Source organism: Oryza glaberrima, chromosome 8, assembly GCF_000147395.1.
Source record: "Oryza glaberrima chromosome 8, OglaRS2, whole genome shotgun sequence".
Taxonomy (NCBI): domain Eukaryota; kingdom Viridiplantae; phylum Streptophyta; class Magnoliopsida; order Poales; family Poaceae; genus Oryza; species Oryza glaberrima.
In genome coordinates, this window is record NC_068333.1 from 21,884,014 (window position 1) to 21,906,864 (window position 22,851).

General features: G+C 39.0%; 2 protein-coding genes and 1 pseudogene across 4 annotated transcripts; 1 reads left to right on the forward strand and 2 right to left on the reverse strand.

Annotated features, from left to right (window-relative positions):
- Positions 1-4,155: 4,155 nt before the first annotated feature.
- LOC127783123 (wall-associated receptor kinase 2-like) lies at positions 4,156-8,249 on the reverse strand. Its single transcript, XM_052310376.1, has 5 exons — positions 7,983-8,249; positions 7,185-7,818; positions 6,580-6,705; positions 6,299-6,391; positions 4,156-5,351 (listed from the first exon to the last, which is right to left on the reverse strand). Exons 1-5 carry the CDS (start codon positions 8,247-8,249, stop codon positions 4,156-4,158), a joined length of 2,316 nt encoding a protein of 771 aa, XP_052166336.1.
- A 3,306-nt stretch (positions 8,250-11,555) lies between these two features.
- LOC127782513 (wall-associated receptor kinase 3-like) lies at positions 11,556-16,171 on the reverse strand. Of its 3 annotated transcripts, none has more exons than XM_052309753.1 (4): positions 15,814-16,171; positions 14,386-15,474; positions 14,090-14,239; positions 11,556-13,087 (listed from the first exon to the last, which is right to left on the reverse strand). In XM_052309753.1, the coding sequence occupies exons 2-4, from the start codon at positions 15,287-15,289 to the stop codon at positions 11,889-11,891; spliced, it is 2,253 nt and encodes a 750-aa protein (XP_052165713.1). In that variant the 5' UTR covers positions 15,290-15,474; positions 15,814-16,171; the 3' UTR covers positions 11,556-11,888. The 3 variants fall into 3 exon arrangements, with proteins under 3 accessions (XP_052165713.1, XP_052165712.1, XP_052165711.1); XM_052309752.1 differs by having other exon boundaries at positions 14,386-15,480; XM_052309751.1 differs by having other exon boundaries at positions 14,386-16,171.
- Positions 16,172-17,620: 1,449 nt separating this feature from the next.
- Positions 17,621-20,420, forward strand: LOC127781495 (wall-associated receptor kinase 2-like; annotated as a pseudogene).
- Positions 20,421-22,851: the final 2,431 nt, after the last annotated feature.

Below are 22,851 nucleotides of genomic sequence, written 5' to 3' on the forward strand. Positions count from 1 at the left end.
TAAATACCATGTCATAGGGTTGAACTCACAAATTAAGATATGTTTTTATGATACTAGCAAAATTGCCCGTGCGTTGCAACGGGTGAAAAAAATTCAATGACAATATACGTTTCACATGTATAACCATATCAATGATAATGTTTGTATTGATCGTTCTAACTAAGACATATCATAAGAAAAATTGAAACATGTTCAATGTAATAGCCCAACCTCGACAATGGGGCAACATTACCTATGCCACCTTTACCCAAAAGAATTGGATTATTTATGTTGTTGTACACATATAATCTGAAATACATCAATCTCATTCTTGTAACTAATAATAGGATTAATCAAATCCTACACTGTCTCGTATGGTCAACTCTAGACTAGACAAAACAGATATTAGCTATCAAGACGCACGTAAAACAATATAAACGATATGATTATTTTTCATGGAATCAGATGTTTTCTTTTCCTGGAATCAGACAGTTTTTTTCGCATTGCATAATGCCAAACCGGATTTTTTATAAGCGCAGGCTTTTTTTTTTTACGTTGGATCGGACAATTTTTTTAGAGCAGTTTTTTTATAAACGATGTTTTTTTTCTCGCGAGGAGTCGGATGGTTCTTTCGATCCGCGTTTTCTCATGTAGATTCGGACTTTTTTATCTGTTTTTTATATAAAATGATTTTTTATCTCACGTTGAATCGGTCGTTTTCTCGGACCAATGTTTTTATAAACAATGTTTTTTCTCATGTTGAGTCAAGTAATTTTTTTCTATCAGATTTTCTTATAAATGATATTTTTCTTGCTTTTGGGTCTATTGTTTTCCCCTTTATTTATAGATGATGGAAACTTGCCCGTGCGTTGCAACGGGTAAAGGTTTTTTTTTTTCCAGTAGTACAATAACTATTAGGAGTTGAGGAATAAATTGAAAAAGCATTGCGTCCTACCTCCCTTTGCCTAGTTTGCCTCTCCTAGCTTCCGGAATACAGTTTTGTGTCCGTATAATGACATAGCCGATCATCCCCATTAAATATACTCAACCTCTGAAAATTTATTCAGGTTTTTGATCCACTTGATCTTTTCTTTCCATTTTTCCCGAAATAAGAGCGAATTCGCAATACTTGGGATAAAAAAGGAAAAAAGTCGTCGGTCGGCCATCATTGACAACCGTTAAACGGAGATTTTATCCGGCAAATTAAAGCCAAATTGAAAGGAGAAATCATGTGGCAAAGGATGTGGAAGGAATAGAGAATCAATTTTTGTAAGAGGAGAAAATATATGGATATACATTTTATAGAATTTGGGGCGGACCTTTTTTCTTTTTTTTTACAGACTTTGAGTCGGATTCTTTTTCTTTTTTTTTAACGGACGAGAAGTCCTTTTTTTCCCGGAGTCGGACGTTTTTTTATTAGGGGAGTCGGACAATTTTTTTTTCTTTCCGTTTGTTGATAGAAAACACGAGGCCTGAGAGATCTGCTTAACTCCAGTGCAGGTCCAAAACTCGCCTTCGGATGTATGAGCGTGCTAGTTGATTTGATCTTGCAATCAACAAGAAACAAAGACAAAAAAACCGTAATTAAATTCATAAATGATAGCCGATCGGCTAAATGCCGACGACGTATCATTTATCTTTGAGCCGATGTCATATGTAAATCGATCGGCAATCAATTGTTAAGAAAACAAATCAGAACTAAATCTACTCGATCGGCTGTAGATATCAATGATATATAATCCTTATATCGATATATACTTGAATCAAGTGATTGGGATAGATCGGTCACCTTGCCGAGACAGTATAAATCACTTAGATCGAAATATATATTAATAATGAGATTATATATATATTCATAGCATAGCCGATCAGATAGATCTAGCGTGTATCGGCTAATACTCCAATACTACTTTATATTAAGATATTAAAGCAAATAGAATATACTAAACAGAAATCTAATATACTTAAATGCAACAAGATCTTAACATGAAGGGCAAATCTAACACGTTAATTGAACATGTAGAACAAAAGCAATTGGATCAGATAAGATCGGCTGAAACTCCGATACTACCCTAATCGGCAACCAGTAGGCAGGCTAGAGATTGAAATTCTAAGCACGACTTAATAGATCAAACTCAACCGATACAGCATTAAGTATGAAAAGAAGAACAATATCTAGACAATCAAGCCGCTGGATGTTTCATAGAGTGGTGGATATCTCATATAATCTAAGACAACGTCGTTATTTAACCTAATCGGCTACCTTCTGGTAACAGATGTTAGCCGACTGTAGGTTAGATGATGGTATTGTCAAGGATTATGCAAGATATATGATAACTTGACGGATTACATAAACAAGATTAGAGTATCATTAAGATGGAAGCACTAATCTCGAGAACACAAGCCGCCATAACAAGTTTTACCTCTTGTTGAAGATCGAAATCGATGCAGCTCAACCCGAAAGCAATAACTCGTTGAAATAAAACTAAAGCAAAAAGGGTGGCGATGCGCCGAAATTGTATTGAACGTGTGTGTTGTCTTTTACATAGGGCTCGGGGTCTATTTATACCCGAGAATTACAAGATATGTCCATACCGAACACGACTATTGTCTCTAACAACCCTAAGATACTATAAGTCTTTGCGGCAGACTTTTGCCCAAACATATCTCTAAGGAAATTACATAAAATATCCTAATTAATAGATACAATTGCCTTCTCGGGACTCTATCCATGCGTGGCAATCATCTTGAAGCATAATAACTCAACCCGATGATGTACACCAAGTCGTATTCTTGAAATCAGCTGTATCGGCTAGCCCTGTCTGACTCAAACTCTGCCGATCCCGACCGTAGCCGATCCGGACTCTAGCCGATTCCCATTATGTTCCCAAATTGATCTCTGCCTCCGATTCCACTTCGATCTAATTTTCTTTTCCGATACTGATATTACTAAATTTGGTCATTAACACCGTTTTACGACAGAATTTTTTTCTCGCCCTTTTTTTAGTTTTATACGAACGGCGGAAACATCTTTTATTTTTTTATTTTTCAAGTAGTAGAGATTAATAAATACCAAATTGAAAATCCATTTAGAGTCTAAATCATAGTATTTTCTGAATTTAATAATCACAAAATGTGGAATTAATAAAAAATATTAACCAATTATTAAAATATTGAGTTGTACTTTTCTAGAATCTATAGTACTTTTTTCATGATTTACGAAGGTTAAAATTTTAAAATTCGAAAAAAATTAACAAATATCAAATTATGCTCAGTTGGGAATCTCAATTATTATATGTAATGATTTACTAACAATTTCGAAATCAACATGAATAAATATCAACTTTATATTGATTGTTCGAAATATATGCACTGCACTGTATATTAGGGCGACCGGGGCAAGGGCTGAAACCGCATTGGAAACACTTTGGATTTTAGAGGAGTTGGGGTGGCCGGGCTTGATGATTTGTTTGGCGAAAATTTAGCCTGCACAGATCGATGATTTACAGGAGAAAGAGTTGTGTTCTTACCTAACCCTGAAGGGACCGACCGGGATGCAGGTACATTCTAGCTAGCAGTTTGTTTGCCGTAAGGGCAACGCGAGGCTCGTTCCAGCTACTCAGCTAGCCATCAAAGGAGTAGTGGCGAGAAGAGGTGAAAGCAAATGTTAATTCGCAACCAAGCAGGATGTATATGTGCTGTACTCTAATAAAAGTTCAGTTGCTTTGTCTGAATTCTGAAGAAATAGAGAGGAAGTACTCGGTGAACGGCCAGGAGTGGGCCGGGGCAGTGAAGGAGCTCCGCATCCACGATGAAGTTAACAACAGATACCAAGGCATATATACATTACCATTTTTGACATCGTTCTTAATTTTTCGCATGAAAAATCAAATATTCGGATCGAGTTCAATCAACTTTTATACATTGAAACACACAAACATCGTTGGCCAAAACAAATTTTATTATTTTTACACATGACTGACTTTATTTGAATTAAATAAACACATTGACCAAAAGATTAACTTATCAAATTATTTATCAGAAGAGGAATAATACAATTTCCTTTTGAAATGCAGATCATTGTATATCACCTAATTGGACAAAAGGCTATATAACACTATATATATGGTGGTAAGTGGTGACGCCAAAAAAACACAACATCAACGAGGATACCTTTCAGACAACATCTCCTCCTCCAATGTTGTATTGTTTGCTCATTTCCTTGCTTTCCTGGCCTGCAGCTAACATGTAATGCCATGTAATTTCAGATGCATTATATCTACTTGATTTTACACTATGTGAAGCAAGCTTCTTCTTGACTAGCAAGTTTTCAAGTGTCATTTCCACATCTCTCATAGTAGGCCGGTCTTGTCCATCCAATTTAGTGCATGTTGCAGCTAGTGATGCTACTTCTTGGATTTGATCTCCATCTCCCTCTGTCATGACTTGAGGATCTATTATTTGGACCAGCTGACCTTGTCTATGAAGCGAGGCAAAATACAACACAAGACTTTCACCGTGATCAGTCATATACATGGGTCTTTTCCGAGTGAGCAATTCTATAAGAAGAACACCAAAACTAAAAACATCACTTTTATCTGTCAGATGACCTGTATAGTAGTACATGGGATCTAAGTAGCCAATTGTTCCCTGAACTGCTGTAGTCACTTCAGTTTGTTCAACCGGAATATACCTTGAAGCTCCGAAGTCTGATACCTTTGATATTAAATTTTCATCGAGAAGTATGTTGCATGCCTTAATATCCCTATGAAATATTGGTATTGTAGTAGCTGAATGTAGATAAGTCAAGGCTCTAGCAACTTCAAGAGCAATCCTTATTCGATCATCCCATGATAGCGAAATCGGTCCATCAACATAAAGATGGTGATCGAGAGATCCATTTGAAATGAACTCATAAACTAACAGTGGAACTTCTGTCTCAAGGCAACATCCTAGAAGCTTCACCACGTTTCTATGATTGATTTGAGAAAGAATTGCAACTTCATTTATGAAGTCATTGATTTCTCTTTTTACTACAATCCTTGATTTCTTAATGGCAACAACTTGTAGGTCTAAAATTCCCTTGTACACGACACCATGTCCTCCACCACCAATTTCACGAGATTTATCAAAATTGTCTGTGGCCTTCTCTAGCTCTTGTAAAGTCATGATCATCCTTTGACCAATATCTGCCCTTTGTGATACCAATCGTTCTAATAGCAAGCCATGGTTTTGCCTAAAAAATGTCTCTTTCATCCTTTTCATCTTGCGCAGCTTCATTTTACTTGATATGAATGGAGCACCAAATGCAAGAAGTAAAAGAATTGTGCCACCGCCAACCCCAAGACCAATGCGCAAGCCTAAATCTCGACCTAACACAGAATTTTTGAGAAGGAAACTGTTAGTGAGGATTATCAATGAATTATATTTTTAGTGCTATGGATAGTTTTTACCAAATTGTAACATATAGTGAGTACTCCTTCAACTTTTAATAACTCACATTATTGACTATTATGAAAGAAAGAAAACTATTAGGGCTCTGCCTATTAGTGTTTTTTCAAAAAAAAAGAAGGTATGTACAAGGAAACAGAAAGTACATGGGAGCTCAGATAAGATTATTGACTATTGCCATCTCATTTGGACCACATGTTTCCTTAAAATGATATATAACATATTTTCAAGTGATCCCGGCCTACAGCTCCCCATTTCCTAGTATTGTTGAAGCATGTTGTGGTGGGATGGATGAAATTTCTGACGTTGGAGGGATTAATAAACATTTTAGACGAGTTTACCCATGTATTTAGTGTTGCTATTTGTTTCCAACGTGAAAGGAACGCATGAGTCCAAACATATTTAATATGGGCATAGCAAGGTATAGACAACCCAATTAATCCAAAACGATGAAAATATGGAACGTACTAGAGTTTAGCACTAGTGTCAAAATTCTTTTGCTAAAATAAATTGGTCAAAGTTTAACTTTAATATTAGCTTAGCAGTTAGCACTAGTGTCACTTATTCGAAATGAAGGAAATACATAAATGGTACTCCCTCCATCCACGATAGATATATTTCATATTTAAGATTTTTTCAAATAAGTTGTTTCTATTTATAGTATCTATGCATGTAAGACTTAAATAGATAGGTAAATTAATTGTTGATTAAAACCCGATGAGTCATCTTAATACTTATTAATTGCATATGTGTATACTTTTTGTTACATGTAAGATAGTCAATTTCTTCTTAATCTTGGTGATAAAAGTAATAGATGTTACTTTTGGGAAAGAAGGGAATAAATGCTTTCTACAGAAATTATTATCACCTGATACTGCAGGAATGCACGTATAACCTCCAGGCCAGTTTTGGCACTCTCCGTGGCACGTGTAATTTTCAGGGTGCGCACACTCGTCGATGTCTGGATAAATACAATATGGAAAGAATATAAATTGAAACTACTAGTAGAAACTACAATTAAATTGGATTTGCATGTCGTCTTCAATATGTACTAACTGCATGTAGCTAATTAATCTCGTGGTAGCTACTATCGATTATTTATTATAATCAAATTTCCCTATCAATCTGATTACATTAGTTTTAGTTCACCTTTGCATCCGTTTGGCTCCGAGGCATCTCCCTCGTAGCCTTGATTGCACTCGCAACTGTACGATCCTGGCGTGTTTTTGCACACGCCGTAACACGAGTAATCTGGAGAGTGGCATTCATCGATATCTAACAATGCAAAAACCGAGTTAGGATCGTGTTGAATCATTGAAGAATCCGAAAATGAACCAAACTACTCTCTGCATTTATAAATATTGACATTTAGAACAAGAAACGGCCAAACCTTTAAGACTTTGCTCACGAATTTAGAATACTTTTATCAAATCTAATAAACCAATGATTTCATGATTGTGCTTTTCAAGACAAACTAAAAATAGCACCTACATAAAACCCCGTAAGCATAGCAATTTTTTTTAAAAAAATAAGTTTATGAGTAATTATGTACAGCCATAATTCCATCAATTTGATTATATTATTTCTCGCAAAAAAATTAACTATAATATTATAAACGTCAAATATTGAGTAAATAGTTACTCCTTCCGTCCCAAAATGTAAGCATTTTTAGCTATGAATCTGTCAAAAGTTGTTATATTTTGGAACGGAGGTGGTAAGCAATAGCTGGTTGGCTAGAAGTCGTAGGAAATTACCATGGCATCCACCAGAAACGTAGGGGTTTCCTTGATAACCGTTGGGACAGTAGCACTTGTACCCACCATTGACACCAGAGCAACCACTATTAGCGCTGCGACATTCCGGGCCGGTTATGGGCGCACTCGAAGTGGGTGTACATGAGAAATTACTGACTATAAACCAATTTAGTACGGCCGGGAGCGCTTCAGGGAAGTTTTGTGACTCAGGCGTGTAACTAAATTTTAATTCCTCGTCTACTACGTAGACTAAATTATCAAACTTTGATACGCTCTGCCGCTGCAGATTCTGGATCTGGATGTTGTACGAAGAGTAATCTAGAGGGAACGTTGCTTGGCAGCACCCAAGGCCTGATGAACAAGCACTATCACCGAGCCCGGAGAGGGTAAACCTATCATCTTCTGATGGGCAAACGGCGGTGCAGGAGCTGATCAAGCTGTTGTTCTCCCCCCCGCGTAGGTCAACCCGCGCGTTGCAGCCCACCAAACCTATCTTGTTGCCAAATCTCGACACGACGAACGGGCCTCCCACGTCCAATGTTTTGTTTTGGACGATGCGCTTCTCGGTAGAGTTGAATACCATCCGGTTGATGTTGACGCGCACCTCGTTACTGGGGAAGGAGATGTCAAGCACCTGCACATAGGGTGTTAATGGATCTAACTTTTTATGCTATAAAATTTGAGGGTTGCATACAAAATAAAGTGAACCCAATTTCTATATATCTTTAGCCTAAACTATTTAAAAACGAGGTATGGCTGTGAAAAAACCATATAGACCTTAACCCATTACCCGTCTACCTGAATGGTGCCATCGCCAAGGAAGAGCCTGGGCGGGTTATACGAGTGGTTGCAGGTGAGGTTGAAGCCGTCGCGGTAGCACCCGGCCTCCATGCCGAACGGGTACTCGATGCTGATGTTGCCGCACCGGCTGGTGCAGTTGCCGCTGCTCCTGCCGTCGTCACTCCCCGCTGCAGCTGCTGCCACGGCAAAGAACGGCAGCAGCAGCAGCAGCGCGGCAGCTAGAAAACAAGGGAATGATATCCAGCTGCTTGATACTCTCTCCATCTCTTTTTTCATCGTTCTCTACGTGTGGGGTGGCCAGAAAGAACTAGCGTTAGTTCCTTTTTATAATCAGCAATATTATGACCAGTATACTATTCTAAGTCAGCGATCGAATGCGCGTACGTAGTAGCTAGGCTGCGACCTAGCACTGGACTGTTGATGTGCTGACTGTGACTATCTAGTACTCGGATTTTTCAACTTCTGAGAATTATTTTGCTACGGTTACTGAACATTTTAGAGCAATCATATGAAGTCATATTGTACCTTACAAGTATCACAACGCATGACAACATAATCTGGAAGGTTAGTTTGACTATGCAACAGGAGAAGAGGAGAGGAGAGATAGTTTGGAAGGGTTAACTCTTTCACAGGGGTAAAAAGGTAAATCACTAATTCAAAAAAAAAACTTTATTTCCTGCCATAAACCCGGTCCCACTAACTTCCATACAAATCAGGGGTAAACACCTCTTTCGGTTAAAAAATAGGGGCAAAAATGAAAACCCTAAAAAGTAGGGACAAAATCAATATTAGAGATTAAAGTGGGGGCAAAAACAAAATTGTCCCTATAATTAAATGTTTTTATGTAAAATACCACCTCCGTCCAAAAAATATATCAACTTTAGTTACGAATCTAGACATGTATTTATCTATATTTATAGTCAAAAGTTGTTATATTTTAGGACTGAGGTAATATTTTCTTTTTTCATATATGCAGAATTACAAATTTATTACAAAATGACTACTAATCAATACACTTATTTATTATATATCAATTAAATGGTTATATTTTTTTAAAAAAATAACAATATAAATTAATATCTAATATATTAGTCTAAGAAAAACATTAAGGTGAAATCTTCGATCATTCAATCTCTAAACCGTAGTAAGTTGTGTTAAGTAGGAGGTCATGCACATTTGAAGCGATCAATTCAAGCTAGATATAGGAGAGATCAAGTAATCAACGTCCGAATTCTTGGCGCGTATTTCTAGAGGAGCACATATGCACGGACGCTTACTGTTTTGAACATGAACATGTCATATGTGCATCTTCCCCTTGAGGTAAACCATTCTCCTATGCTTTTCCGGTTGACCTCAACGGCACAATTAACCACTTTCTTCCCCTTGCAAAAATCCGTTTATTTTAATATATATATATATATATATATATATATAAAAGAAAACGTTACAAGAACGCGCAGCGTGAGGCTATATATCCTGCTGGCAAACACGTTTCGAGCAATGACCACGGCTCTAGCATATGGCAATGGCATGCTTGATGCTTCCATTTTTCTCCCCTAGCTTGCAGCTCAGCATTATAAAAAGGGAAATTTTCTTTATTTCTCCCTGATTTTTTCTCAATTTCTTCTATACCACCGCATTTAACTTTACCCCTTGTATCCCCTCAGTTTTCAAATTGATGTCATCTATACTCATTTCATAAAATTTTATTTTTAAAATGATTGTATTGTCCTCTCTCATATTTATGTGCTAGCTTACTGAGAAAAACATAATTAATTCTCAACATGAAAGAAAATCATTTGTAAAAAAACAATGAGAATAGAACTATTTGACCATAAATTTGAAAAATGTAATTTCAAATTTATAAACAAATTGTACATAAGATTTGACAAAATCAACAAAAGGTTTTCACCAAAATTTAAATCTAAGTAAAAGATAATTTTGGTTTTTAATTTATCGATAAAACTCTTGTATGGGTTAAGGGTCGTTGCAAGTTGCAACATAGGAGTTTTAGTAAAATTCATAAAAAGTCCTACATTCGGACACCTTAATGTATTTTTTAAGGACATAATCAAATTAGGATAGTAATCTATGGCTGATTATGGATTGTTCAATTTTTACAAATTACACGTGTTTTTAATTTGAACCACTTATTATAAATTTATTTTTTGTGGTTACACTTTTTTTTTTCATTTTCAAGCCATATAGGACAAAAAGAGCACAGTTGAACTGCCTTCATCAATTTGTCACGCAACCTATGTATTTTTATGAAGAACCATCCTAGCAAAATCCATTGTATTCTGAAAATGCCAAAAATCATAATATTACCTCTGCTTTTCTCTCTGTTTTTTTTATTTCTATAACTTTCCTCTCATCCTATTCTTTTTACATTTACATATTTTATCTATTTTTTTCAGCCTTTTGTAATTTGTAATGTAGTATCTTATATGCACTGCCTTATCTCTATTTTATCGCTATATATTCTAGAGTCTATTTTCAGTTATTTTTTTTCTGCACACGCCTGTTGCCACATTTCGGCCAAGCCGTCCGTCCCAATCCCAGCAAATGAAAGCCCAACGTTTTCTCACAAGAATTTCGTGATTTATTTGGGAAGTTTGGGCGCCACGTGAGCCAATTAACGCTGCTGAGTATAGCCAGCATTAGAATATTAAATTAGATACAATATTATGTAGTGCTTATAAGTATATATTTATATGTATTCTTTAAAAGAGACGAGCAGAGTATGAGAATGTATACTAGTTACAAGTATTTGAGTACAGAAGGAGCATGCAATCTCTCAAACCACAAACTACGCATGATAGTACGACACAAATAATAGCAGAAATAAAAAATGCTTCTACCCATCATCAGCCAGGACATGGAAACAGCCATCTATTCTCCATACTTCAGATGAGACATACACCCTCTGTCCCATAAAAAATCAGATGAGACAGACCCAGGATCATCCCTAGAAGTTGATTTTTTAAGGGACGGAGGGAGTAAGGCATTAGGTAAATTAGCGAGGAAGGTAAGCAAGAAAACATATCTTATACACACAAGTTTTACGTGCGCAGTCGGTGCACACCGATAAACAAATGTCATAAAAAAATCTAAAAAATACGTATATACTTTTAATAATATTACACCTGCATGTAAAATCTTAACATCATATTCATCATATTTTAGCTGTAATAAAATAAAACTAACAGTCTTGAGGCTATAAATCCATCAGAATTTTATCTTTTTGTTACTCTGTATGATGAATTTGAAGATGTGGCTTACACGTAGATGTAATACTATTAAAAGTATATATATACAGATTTTTTTCTTATTTATCGATGATATTTGTTAATTGGTATGCACGATAAAAATACGTGAATGCTTGTGCGCATAGGATTTATTCCCAGTAACGAATAACTCTGCACGTTTCAGATACAGCATAAAGAATAATCATTGCATTTCATTGTTATGTTTACATGCATTGATTTCTTTTGCAAAAGAGAATGTACGAATTCAACTGAGTCAAACATTCGGTGGTGACGAAAAGATTTCGAGAATTGTTTATGGCAAGATAGAAACATTTCTTTATTTCCAAAACAATAGAGCAAGATCACTTCTTGCACCACTTTGACATGCTTTACAAACGTCTAACAGCCCATCATTTCGCTTATTCGTGGAATAAGCCAAACGACATATTTACAAATGAAAAGTAATTTGTGAATAAAACTTTTATATACGTGTTCTTAGCGATCTAAAAACAAAGGTTGAAAAATAAACTTCGATAAAAAAAACCCCTAAAATCAGCTCCAAATTTTAGCTCATAAGTATAAGTATAAGCTAAAAGATGAGGCCCTAGATGTACATATAACAAACAGTAATTCTAGTTCAGGCCAAAGACAAACATCATCGAGGATAGGTACCAGACGACAATATTTCCTCTTCCATAGTGTATTGTCTGGTTGATTCGTCAGTGATTCCTCTAGTCGACAAATAATCAGCTGCAATTTGGTCCCCATCATATCTGTTTGATGTTGTATCAAGTGTAGCATGCTTCTTCTTAACTCGCAGATTTTCAAGTGCCATCTCCACTTCTCTCATTGTAGGCCGGTCATCTCCCTTCAATTTAATACACGTTGCTGCCAGTGCAGCTACTTCTTGGACTTCTCCATCTCCCTCTTCCATGACTTGAGGATCTAATATGTCGACCAAGTTGTTTTCTGTATGTAGTGAAACAAAATGTAAAACAAGAGCATCGCCGTTGCTAGAGGTGTGTACAAACGGCTTCTTTCTAGTAAGCAATTCCACGAGAAGAACACCAAAACTAAAAACATCACTCCTGTCGGTTAGCCTTCCAGTGTAATAGTACATTGGATCTAAATATCCAAATGTTCCCTGAACAGCTGTTGTCACTCCTGTTTGATCGATTGGAATGTACCTTGAAGCTCCAAAGTCTGACACCTTTGCTGTCAAGCTATCATCAAGAAGTATATTGGAAGATTTAATATCTCTATGGAATATTGGCATAGAACTAGCTGAATGCAGATACGCAACAGCTCTAGCAACTTCAAGTGCAATCCTTAGTCGATCATCCCACGGAAGTGATATTGGCCCTTCAACATGAAGATGATCATAAAGTGTTCCATTCGAAATGAACTCATAAACCAACAATGGAACTTCTGTCTCAAGGCAGCATCCTAGGAGCTTCACCACATTTCTATGGTTGATCTGGGAAAGAATTGCAACCTCATTTATGAATTGGTCAATTTCTCGCTGTACTACTATCTTTGATTTCTTGATGGCCACAACATGTAGGTCAAGTATTCCTTTGTACACAACGCCATGTCCTCCCCCACCAACCTCACGGCTTTTATCAAAATTGTTTGTGGCCTTCTCTAGATCTGATAAGGTAATGATCATTCTTTCCCCAATATCCACCTTTTGTGATATTAACTGCTGGAATAGCAACCCATGATTTTGCTTGAAAAATCTTTCTTTCGTTTTCTTCTTCTTACGTAGCTTAATCTTACGTGTTGCAAGGGGAGCACAAAGAGCCAGAAGCAAAAGAACTGTGCCACCGCTGATTACAAGGCCAATGCTTAAACCTGAAAAATTAGGGAGGAAAAAACAGTTCGAGATATCTGGTAAGAGACTTGTCTAGACGATAGACTTTGTGCACTAGAAGTTGTTAATATCATGATCTTTACCATAGGATCATATGAGTTACAGAAACACGATCCTATAAGACAATTCCAGTAAAGATCCTATGCAGGGTAGTAAGAAAGAACTATAATAAATAGTGGTAGAAACCCTGTAAATATTGATATAATACTTTTTGAGGTACGGACCTAACACAACAAAATTAGTTGCAATACACATATGGTGAATCACAGTCTACTTTTTAATCTGTTGATGCGATACACCATGCTTTTCGAGGTACGATACTAACACAATAATATTTGTTGTATGTTCAAATAATGAATCACAGAGTCTACTTTTAGTTCATTCAATATACCACCACAGTGCCGTATTATTTGTTCAAAGTGCAGAAGTATGCTTGTTTTCCTTTAAAAGCAAGCAATCAAGCTCATTTAATCATGTAGCTTCCTGCATTTTAATGGTGATCTTAAACTAGTCACTAGCAAATTAGATATGGTCCTGAACAAATGGTTACGGAAGAAGTAACAAGTGCAGACCAATCTGATTCTGAATGCAAAGACTGTTGTTTTGAGGAATTTTATTTAACAAAAAAAATAGTAGTGGGTGCTGTGACATGTAAGAGCAAACCACTGTAAACAAATAATCGAAGGGTATATGTAAAATGAATAAAACAGTTCCTTCAGAGAAAAAAAAAAGAATAACTGGAATGCACAAATGTTTACACTCAGATCATGAAGCTGGCACAGAACAACAGAAAAGTTTAATTGGTAGAGAACTAATATCAAATACTGGACACTCATGTCCAAAAAAAATATCAATTACTGGATAATTACCACATGTCAGCTACATAGAGGGCATTACCACCAGTCCCGCAGTTTGTCGCTACTAAACAAATCTAATATAGAATTGATATCATGAGCACAAGGTAATTAGCGAGTGATTGTCACCTTGAGAGGACTTCTTGATCTTGATGCATCCCCCTTCCATCAAGGGATTACCATAAGTCCCATCAGGACAGCGGCAATGAAATGTTCCGGGTATATTTATGCAGGTACCATAGCATGAATGGAGTTCCCAGTGCGCACATTCGTCAATGTCTAACCAAATAACAAGGAAGCATGATGTAGTTAGACTGGGAAAATAGCCACATATAGATCGAGGCAGTGAGCTGTTGTCAGCTGATTTCCATTTGAACTTTGTATGCCTTTAAGAAAATAAAAGCTGGTTGAGTTAACTTGTTTACCTTGGCATCCGTTAGGAACATAGGGATTGCCTTGATAACCAGCATTGCAGCGACACTGATAGCCATTGTAAACATAGCTTGTATAGTTTTGACAATAGCTGTTACTGCTGCGGCATGCAGGTGCTGCAGATGGCTTCGTACCACATGACGAATTGCTAATAGCCCAGTCCAGCAAAGCTGGGAGTGCACTGACAGTTTCAAAGATAAGTCGTGTGGCATTATAGGACCCCTCCTCAGCTATGTACACAGAGGACTCTGCATCAAACTCTGAAATTTCATTGGCAGGTTGGATCTGGATGCTATAGGATGTGTAGCCTTTGGGGATGGCCGCACTGCAGCAGCCAATACCAGAACACTCGTTGCGCATTGGGAACTGAAAAGGCTGGCCTTTCTTGGGGGCTGGAGGGCAGTAAGTAGCACAGGCATTGACAGTGGAATTATTGCCTCCAAGAAGAAGAACTTGAACATTGCTGCATGATAGAACCAGGAACTTGTTCTTGTACGGCGAGATGAAGAACGGGCCGCCCTTTCTCAGTCCACCCCATGTGTGGTATTTCCCTGTCTTGTTGACACTGCCAGTTCCAACAGCACTTGATGTTGATACTGGAACGATGCTGCTGCTGTTGATGCGCACCGTGCCACTAGGAATCGAGATCTCGAGCACTTCAACGGAGCCATCACCAAGGAACAGCTTGGGCGGCTTGTGCGAGCGATCGCAGGTGAGGTTGAAGCCCTCGTGGTAGCAGCCAGGCTCTACTCCAAATGGATAGGAGATTCCGATGTTGCCACAGTGGGTGCTGCAATTAGCTGCTGCCGCCGTTGCTACACCCAACAGCAGCTGTAGCAGCAGAACTGCAAGTACAGATAGCGAAAACACAACTCTCATACTTGCGAACCTCTCCATATGTTGAACTGATGCTCTCTCAATCTCCACTGACTAGGCAGATGGCACTTGAGCTTCTTGTAGTCTCCATTCCCCAAGCTAATTAACCACTACTCTACCCATATGCATCCAACCTACCAAATGAAACTACGAGGAATTCGGGCACTATCAACACGATTTGATTAAGTTGAACAGCCTTCCTTTCCCTGCAGCTAACAACCCAAATAGGACAGCACAGCACTCCCCATTTTTCAGAGAAAGCGACAGGACTCCAATTCAAAATAAGAATTAACAACAGCTAGTAGCAAGATAAAAATTAAGGGGCATTTGCATCATTCAACCACGTGGTCGTTACATTATAAATAAATAAAACTATAAAAGTAGATTTAATCTTTTGCATGCTTTCGATGACTACGAGTAGGAATCCTGACTTGTGTTTCAGTTGGAAGAGTAAATAAATCTAGATGCAAAGGTAGTTCACAAAGTCGATGGCTGCTCAAATTGCTCATGCTATGGTAAATACAGAAGGGGGATGATTACGAAACCTTGGTTAAAATCGATGGAGAGCGCGGAGTCACACCGAAGTTGGCGGAGGCGCCGATCCGATCGTGACGCCGTCGGCGCACAACCAGCCGGCGCCCGGCATGGCCCCTCCGCCCGATTCGATTCCCCCGCCGACGGAATCTACGCCGCCGCCGCTCGCTTCAACGTCCGCAACCGCGACAGCGCCCCTGTGAGCGTCGTTCCCCTCGATGGCTCATGGCTCCCCCCGCCGCCGCTGTTTCCGTTTCCGCGTAGCAGGTGGGGCTGAGCCGGAGCCCGCGGCCGGAGCGGCCACCGGTTCCATCGGAGCCGCCGCCTCCATGCACGCCGCCGCGCCGCGGTTCAGTTCCTCGTCTTCATTTATCTCCTTAAAATATACTCCATCCGTCCCAAAATGTAGCTATTTCTAGCACAGTGTCTTGTCCAAAATAAAGCTATTTCTTCACCTACCTCCTCCTCTCAACCAATCACAACCATTCTTCTTCACCTATTTTCTCTTTTCAACCAATCATACACTTCCTTCAATCATTCTCACCTACTTTCTTAATAACCGTACCAACCTTAAAAATGGTTTTTTTAAGACAGAGGAAGTATATGATTGCAGCTGGCTTATAGCCCTGCTATTATACATGCTCTAAGTGATTGTTGCATTTAGGTTAGGTTTTGGTAGTACCACTGTGGCCTAGTTGGGTAAAATCTTACTAATGTAAAATTCCTAGGTGATTCTGCATTATACATACCTACGAAGTGCAATACCTGTTAAATTTAACCGTTCGATCTGTTCACGCCATGACATTTTGACATCTTCTTCTCCCTCCTTTTTTTTTTTTTGCAAAATTTGTCTGTTTGAGAATCAAACCCTATAAATCTACTCCCTCCGTCCCACAATATAAAGAATTTTGAGTTTTTATTTGCAACGTTTGACTACTCGTCTTATTCAAATTTTTATTGCAAATATAAAAAACGAAAAGTTGTGCTTAAAGTATTGTAGATAATAAAGTAAGTCACAAATAAAATAAATAATAATTTCAATTTTTTTTAATAAGACGAGTGGTCAAACGTTGCAAGCAACAACTCAAAATCCCTTATATTATGGGACGGAGGGAGTAGTTCACAATGGTGTTGTTGTGGTAAAAAAAAGTTCATCATGGCTATGTTGTGTTCAAAAAATAGTTCATAATGGTGATGCGTATCTGAAGTTTGAACGGGTGGAAATTGTTTTCAAATTTCCTAATCATGTTTGGCCTGCCGGCCGGACCGTCCTTGTCACTGCCGTTCATTTTCCATTTTAACGTATGTTCAACACTTCAATGTAATTAATCTAATTTTCTGCAATCTAATGAGGTCAGCAGTTTGACTGGACATAGTCTTTGCCTTCTGTGGTGGATACAGAAGTAGATAAATATATCTGAGCTTTCTTCAGATTTGCTGTTTGGGGAGCTCCAAACTGCAAAACTCAAAAGAAATGAAATTTCCAATGTATTGTGGTTCCTTTCATGTCCTAGATTGACTGTTTTTAAACCTGCTGCCCTGTCCTTTAAGGTTGATAAAGTGATATATAACCACCCTGATTTGATACCCAACAATTATCGGTGTCAGTAAATGGGAGGATAACCAAACAATCACACTCGTCTATAATCTGATAACATCTTTATAGTATAATATATAACTGGTGAAGAAATTTTCCAAGGAAGCAAAAGACCAGTTCCTGCAAATGCTTTAGCAAGGCCTATATATGTGACATGAACTGTGTCCTAAGTCCAAACCACCAAGCCACACCGATCAGTGCACCTATTCCCTTATACCAAAATGCATGTTCTTGCCATAGCCACACTACACTTGCTGCAGTTTCTAGCAGCAATGCCCCTGATACTTTCATATAACATAGCATTGCCTGGTTGCACTGACACATGCGGAAACATAACCATACCTTACCCGTTCGGTATCGGTGACGACCGGTGCTTCCGCGAGGGCTTCAAACTAGTGTGCGACCCAGCTTATGATCCCCCCAAGCTCTTCATGAACGGCCCTGGATATGAAGTTCACAAGATAAAGCTGGCACGTAGAGTTCTGCACCTTGATACCGGTATCACCCAAATGTTGGGGGGAGACAGCTACAACCAGAAATGGATCCTCGACTTGGATGACAAACTCTTCCGGGTATCGGCAGACATGAATGTTTTCATCACCCTGGGTTGTGGTTTCCACTTCTTCATAGGTAGTTCTCCTGCAGCAGCAGGAGACAATGCTACTGGCAGCAGCAACTGCGTTTCGAATTGCCGCCCAGGTTACCCCATACTGGCAACCGACGGCACATGCTATGGCATTGGCTGCTGCAACGCATCGGTGGTTGAAGACCACAACTCCTACACGATCAAGCTTCTCTCCCTGCAGTCTAGTCCAAGGGCGGTGCCGTTCAACGCGAGCATGGTGGTGGTGAAGGGGGAGTGGTGGAGGAGGGCAGACAATGCCATGCTGCTGCAGCAAGAGGTCCTGTCAAGGCTGGGTGCCATCGCTGGGGCGCCGGATGCTGCAAGGAATGTGGGTGTCCGGACTGTGGTTAACTGGATGCTGGGTAACTCGTCGTGCGTGGAAGCTAAGAAGTTGAGTGATTTTGGGTGTCTCAGTGACAACAGTGACTGCTTTGATGGCCCTGCAGGGAGAGGATATGTGTGCAAGTGTCGCTCAGGATATGATGGTAACCCTTACATGCCAAATGGATGCCAAGGTATGATACTCTCTGCAGATATGTCAGTATGTGCACTCATGGTTTTGATGTCACTTAAAGAGTTATAAAAAAATTTGAGAGCGTAGATTATTGTCTCATATCACTCCACAAGCGTGTAAGACTACAAGTTTTCTACAAGTTGTAACAACAGAACTGGCTATAAATAGTGCCTCTACTTTTCATAGGTTTAATCTGTTCCTTTTGTTCCTCTATACGTGTATCGGTTTTGGAGTTAAGAAATTTTCAGAACTATTCGATTGACACTTGAGAGGTTATAACTTAGAAGCATGCAAGGGCACATACCCAGATTAAACAGTAAAATGCAGCTCAGATACATTTAACCTTATTGCGTGATCACTTTGCACAATTTAATTTTTATTTCCTTTTTCACAGATATTAATGAATGCATGCTGCCAAATCCACCCCTATGCTTTGGGAAATGCATAAATACAGTAGGATCATATGAGTGTATCTGTCCAGGTGGCACATCTGGTAACGCCCATATACAAAATGGATGTGTTTCAAGCAAACTTAAATTTTCAGGTAACAGAAAGAAAGTTCAGTCAATGTCTGAGGGTACTGTTCACTACTATGTTTCTTGTTGAGATCAATTTAACGGAGTAAACGATTTAAAATTTACATTTTCTTACATATCCAGGACTCATCATTGGAATAGGACTTGGTGGCAGTCTAATCATCGTGGTACTAATTCTTGCTGGAATTGTCGTAAGGCGAAAGTTCAAGTCTCGAAGGGCCAAAAAACTGAAGGAATTCTTCTTGAAGCAAAACCGAGGATTGTTGCTTCATCAACTTGTAGACAAGGATATCGCTGAAAGGATGATCTTCAGCTTAGAAGAGCTTGAGAAGGCGACAAACAATTTTGACGAGTCTCGAAAGCTTGGTGGTGGTGGCCATGGAACTGTCTATAAAGGGATTTTGTCTGACCAACATGTTGTTGCTATCAAGAAGTTAAGATATGCTATTAAGAGAGAAATTGATGGATTTATTAACGAGGTTGCCATACTTTCCCAAGTAAATCACAGGAATGTAGTGAAGCTTTTTGGATGTTGTCTTGAGACAGAAGTTCCATTGTTAGTCTATGAGTTCATTCCAAATGGAACACTTCATGAACACCTTCATGTCAACTCTGCACAATCAGTCCCATGGAAGGAACGGCTGAGGATAGCACTTGAAATAGCTAGATCTCTTGCTTATCTGCATTCAACTGCTTCGGTATCAATCATCCACAGAGATATCAAGACCACCAACATTCTACTTGATGATAGGTTCATAGCAAAAGTATCCGACTTCGGAGCTTCTCGAGGTATCCCAATTGATCAAAATACTGTAACTACTACTATCCAGGGAACTTTTGGATACTTAGATCCAGAGTACTACCGTAAAAGCCGACTTACGGAGAAAAGTGATGTATACAGCTTTGGTGTCATACTTGCGGAGCTAATAACACGAAGAAGGCCAACTTCCTACATATCACTAGAAGGCTTCAATCTAACCGAACAATTTATCTTGCTAGTTAGTGAGGACAGGCTCTGTGAAATAGTAGACAGTCAAATCACTGAGGAGCAGGGAGAAGAAGAAGCCAGAGAAGTGGTAGAAATTGCTGTTATGTGCTTAAACTTAAAGGGTGAAGACAGGCCGACAATGCGGTAGGTTGAGGTGAAACTTGAAGGGTTGCATGGTGCTATAAACACTATCAGAGGTGATCAAAATGCTCAACAGCATGCAGTTCAGCTGAATTCTCCATCAACTGAAGAGAGCAATTCCAACGTCGTTGCTATTGGTGACGCTGGTTATCACAACTCAAGCAGGCGGCTCAGTATGGAGGAGGAATTCTGGTCATCTATGAGCTTTCCTCGTTGACCAGCATGTTTCTCATCCAGCTCATAAGGTTTTTGTTTTGTTGATCTTTTTTAAGTTTCTCTTAGAACATCTGCAATTGCAAGGAACTTCCAAGCTGTATCAGTAGGATCCTCCACAACTCGTGCGATTTCAACAAAACTTGACAACTTGGCACTTCCCTGCAGTCCTATACTGTTCGTGTAATAACTTGTACTCCCTCCGTCCCAAAAATAATAATAAACCTAGTACGGGATGTGACACATCCTATCATTACGAAGAGAAATATTACTAGCTTTGTTAGGAGTAGTCCTAGTTCCAAGTGATCCTTGCAGTTATCACTATGGATCTACCAAACTGATATGTTATATGCAGAACAGTTAACTGAACTTACAGTGGATATTCAGTTATATACATTGTTAGTGCACCAATACAAGGTGACTGAGTAGTAATAATTCATTAATAACTCAGTTCAGATCGCCTGATGAGTCCGATATGTTTATCATTCCTGCAAGTGCTTGTGTTATCCTTGTGCTTGTGTGGATTGCCCCGTCATTTCCACCCACTCTCTTTCAAGTGATGTTGTCGCGCTTACAAAGGTGTCCGTGTAACGAACTGGCACGGCCTTTTACCGTTGAGAACGTCGCATTTACTGTTCACGCCCACTCCAAAGAGACTTTACGTCCCCACAAACGGCGCCACTATCGTGACCTTAGGTCACGGACAAGTTTGGGGATAAACGGGAAAGTTCCTTTTCCCGCCTATCCTAGAAAATGAGCCCGAACACAAAATGCACAAATTTGATGGCTAATCCTTCTCTATTCAATTATGGCTCCCCCTCCCCCCTCCCCCCCGCTACAGGCTTTTGGCCGGTGTTTATAGTCCATAGCCGTACATGTGAGATTACAACTTTGCCCCCCCGTGGGCCTTTGTGAGTTTACAATTATGCCCTTACTATGTCAGAACTCTAGGGGAATTTTGGTACATTTGGGGGGTCATTAAGATCTTTTGGTGCCAGCTAGCCGGAGTGGTTGAGAGTGGTCCCCATGGGATCTTCTTTTGGCATCTTTATCGTTCAAGTAGTGTTTTCCATTTTGGGTCATCTTTTCCATCTTGGATCATGTTTTCCATCTTGGGTATTCGACCACTCCTTTCCACCTACTCAGCTCTTGATATTTTATTTGTCACTGGTTAAAAATGCACTCAAAAGAGACGATTTGTTTTAGTAGTATATATTTACTCGAATGTTAGTTTCCACTCGAAAGGTATTTTACCATTTTACCACTCGAGAGGTATTTTACCATTTTATCACTGGAGAGGTGCTTTACCATTTTATCACTCGAATGGTACTTCCCTGCTCAAATGGCCTTTTACCATTTTACCACTCGAAAGGTATTTTACCACTCAAATGGTCTTTTACCATTTTACCACTCGAATGGTATTTTACCATTTGAGCACTTAGAAAAACTCAAGACTCAAGACCTCATTCTCTTTAGTGTTTAGGCCGAATAAGGAGGATGGTATTGGCCCCCTGCTACAACACGTATACATGCTTCAAGACACGCAAGCAAAGTTGTCGAGAGGGAGCCTCAAGGTTCTTGTCCAGATCACATGGAAGTGGTCAAATTTCCAACGGATTTGCTACATCGATTTGCCCAACGTATCATAAGGTTAATAAGGAGATCAAAATACTTAGTTTTATGCACAATATTTCGCGTTTCAGCAACGACAGACTCTGTTTGAAGTTTTTGCATCAATTTCACGTCTCTGTTGGGTTCCACAATATCATACTAGCAGATTTAGGATTTGTTCTCAATAGCAAGTTTGAAGTATGGCCCATCTCTTCTGGATCAAGGGTTTTACAGTATAGTCATGGGGAATATTTGACGCGCAGTGATTTTATCTCATAAGGAGGTTCTTTGGAGATTGAATATTTTTATGCTACAAGGGAAATTTGTCTCAAGGTGGAGATTGTTAAATATGTGATCCGAATTTTAGGCCTACAATCTATTCGGATTAGTTTCCTACTAGGATTCCATATCTTTTTCTATTAGGTGTCTTTCTTTTCTCTCCTACATATATACTCTTGTAAGCCGTATGGGAGGGGTGTGTAAAATCAAGGTGTTGATTTAGATTTTGTGATAAAAATATTGGTGATTTGCTGATGATATATTGGAGTTTTAATAGATGGTTAATTTTGTGAAGTGGGTGATTTCGGTTGACCCTGGCGGTCAGACCGACCGGGTGCCGCCGGTCAGATCGCAGGTCATGTGGCGGTCAGACTGGCCAACCCAACGGTCTGACTGGCAGGATCCTGTTCGATGTCGGTTTCAGGTTGTCTTGTTGGATTTGACTTCTAGATGGTTTCTATGCGTATGGATACTGTTGTTATACTAATGTGGGTTAAGTTGGGACGAACTTGTGCTCGAAATATGGTTTCTTGGTTGTTGCATGT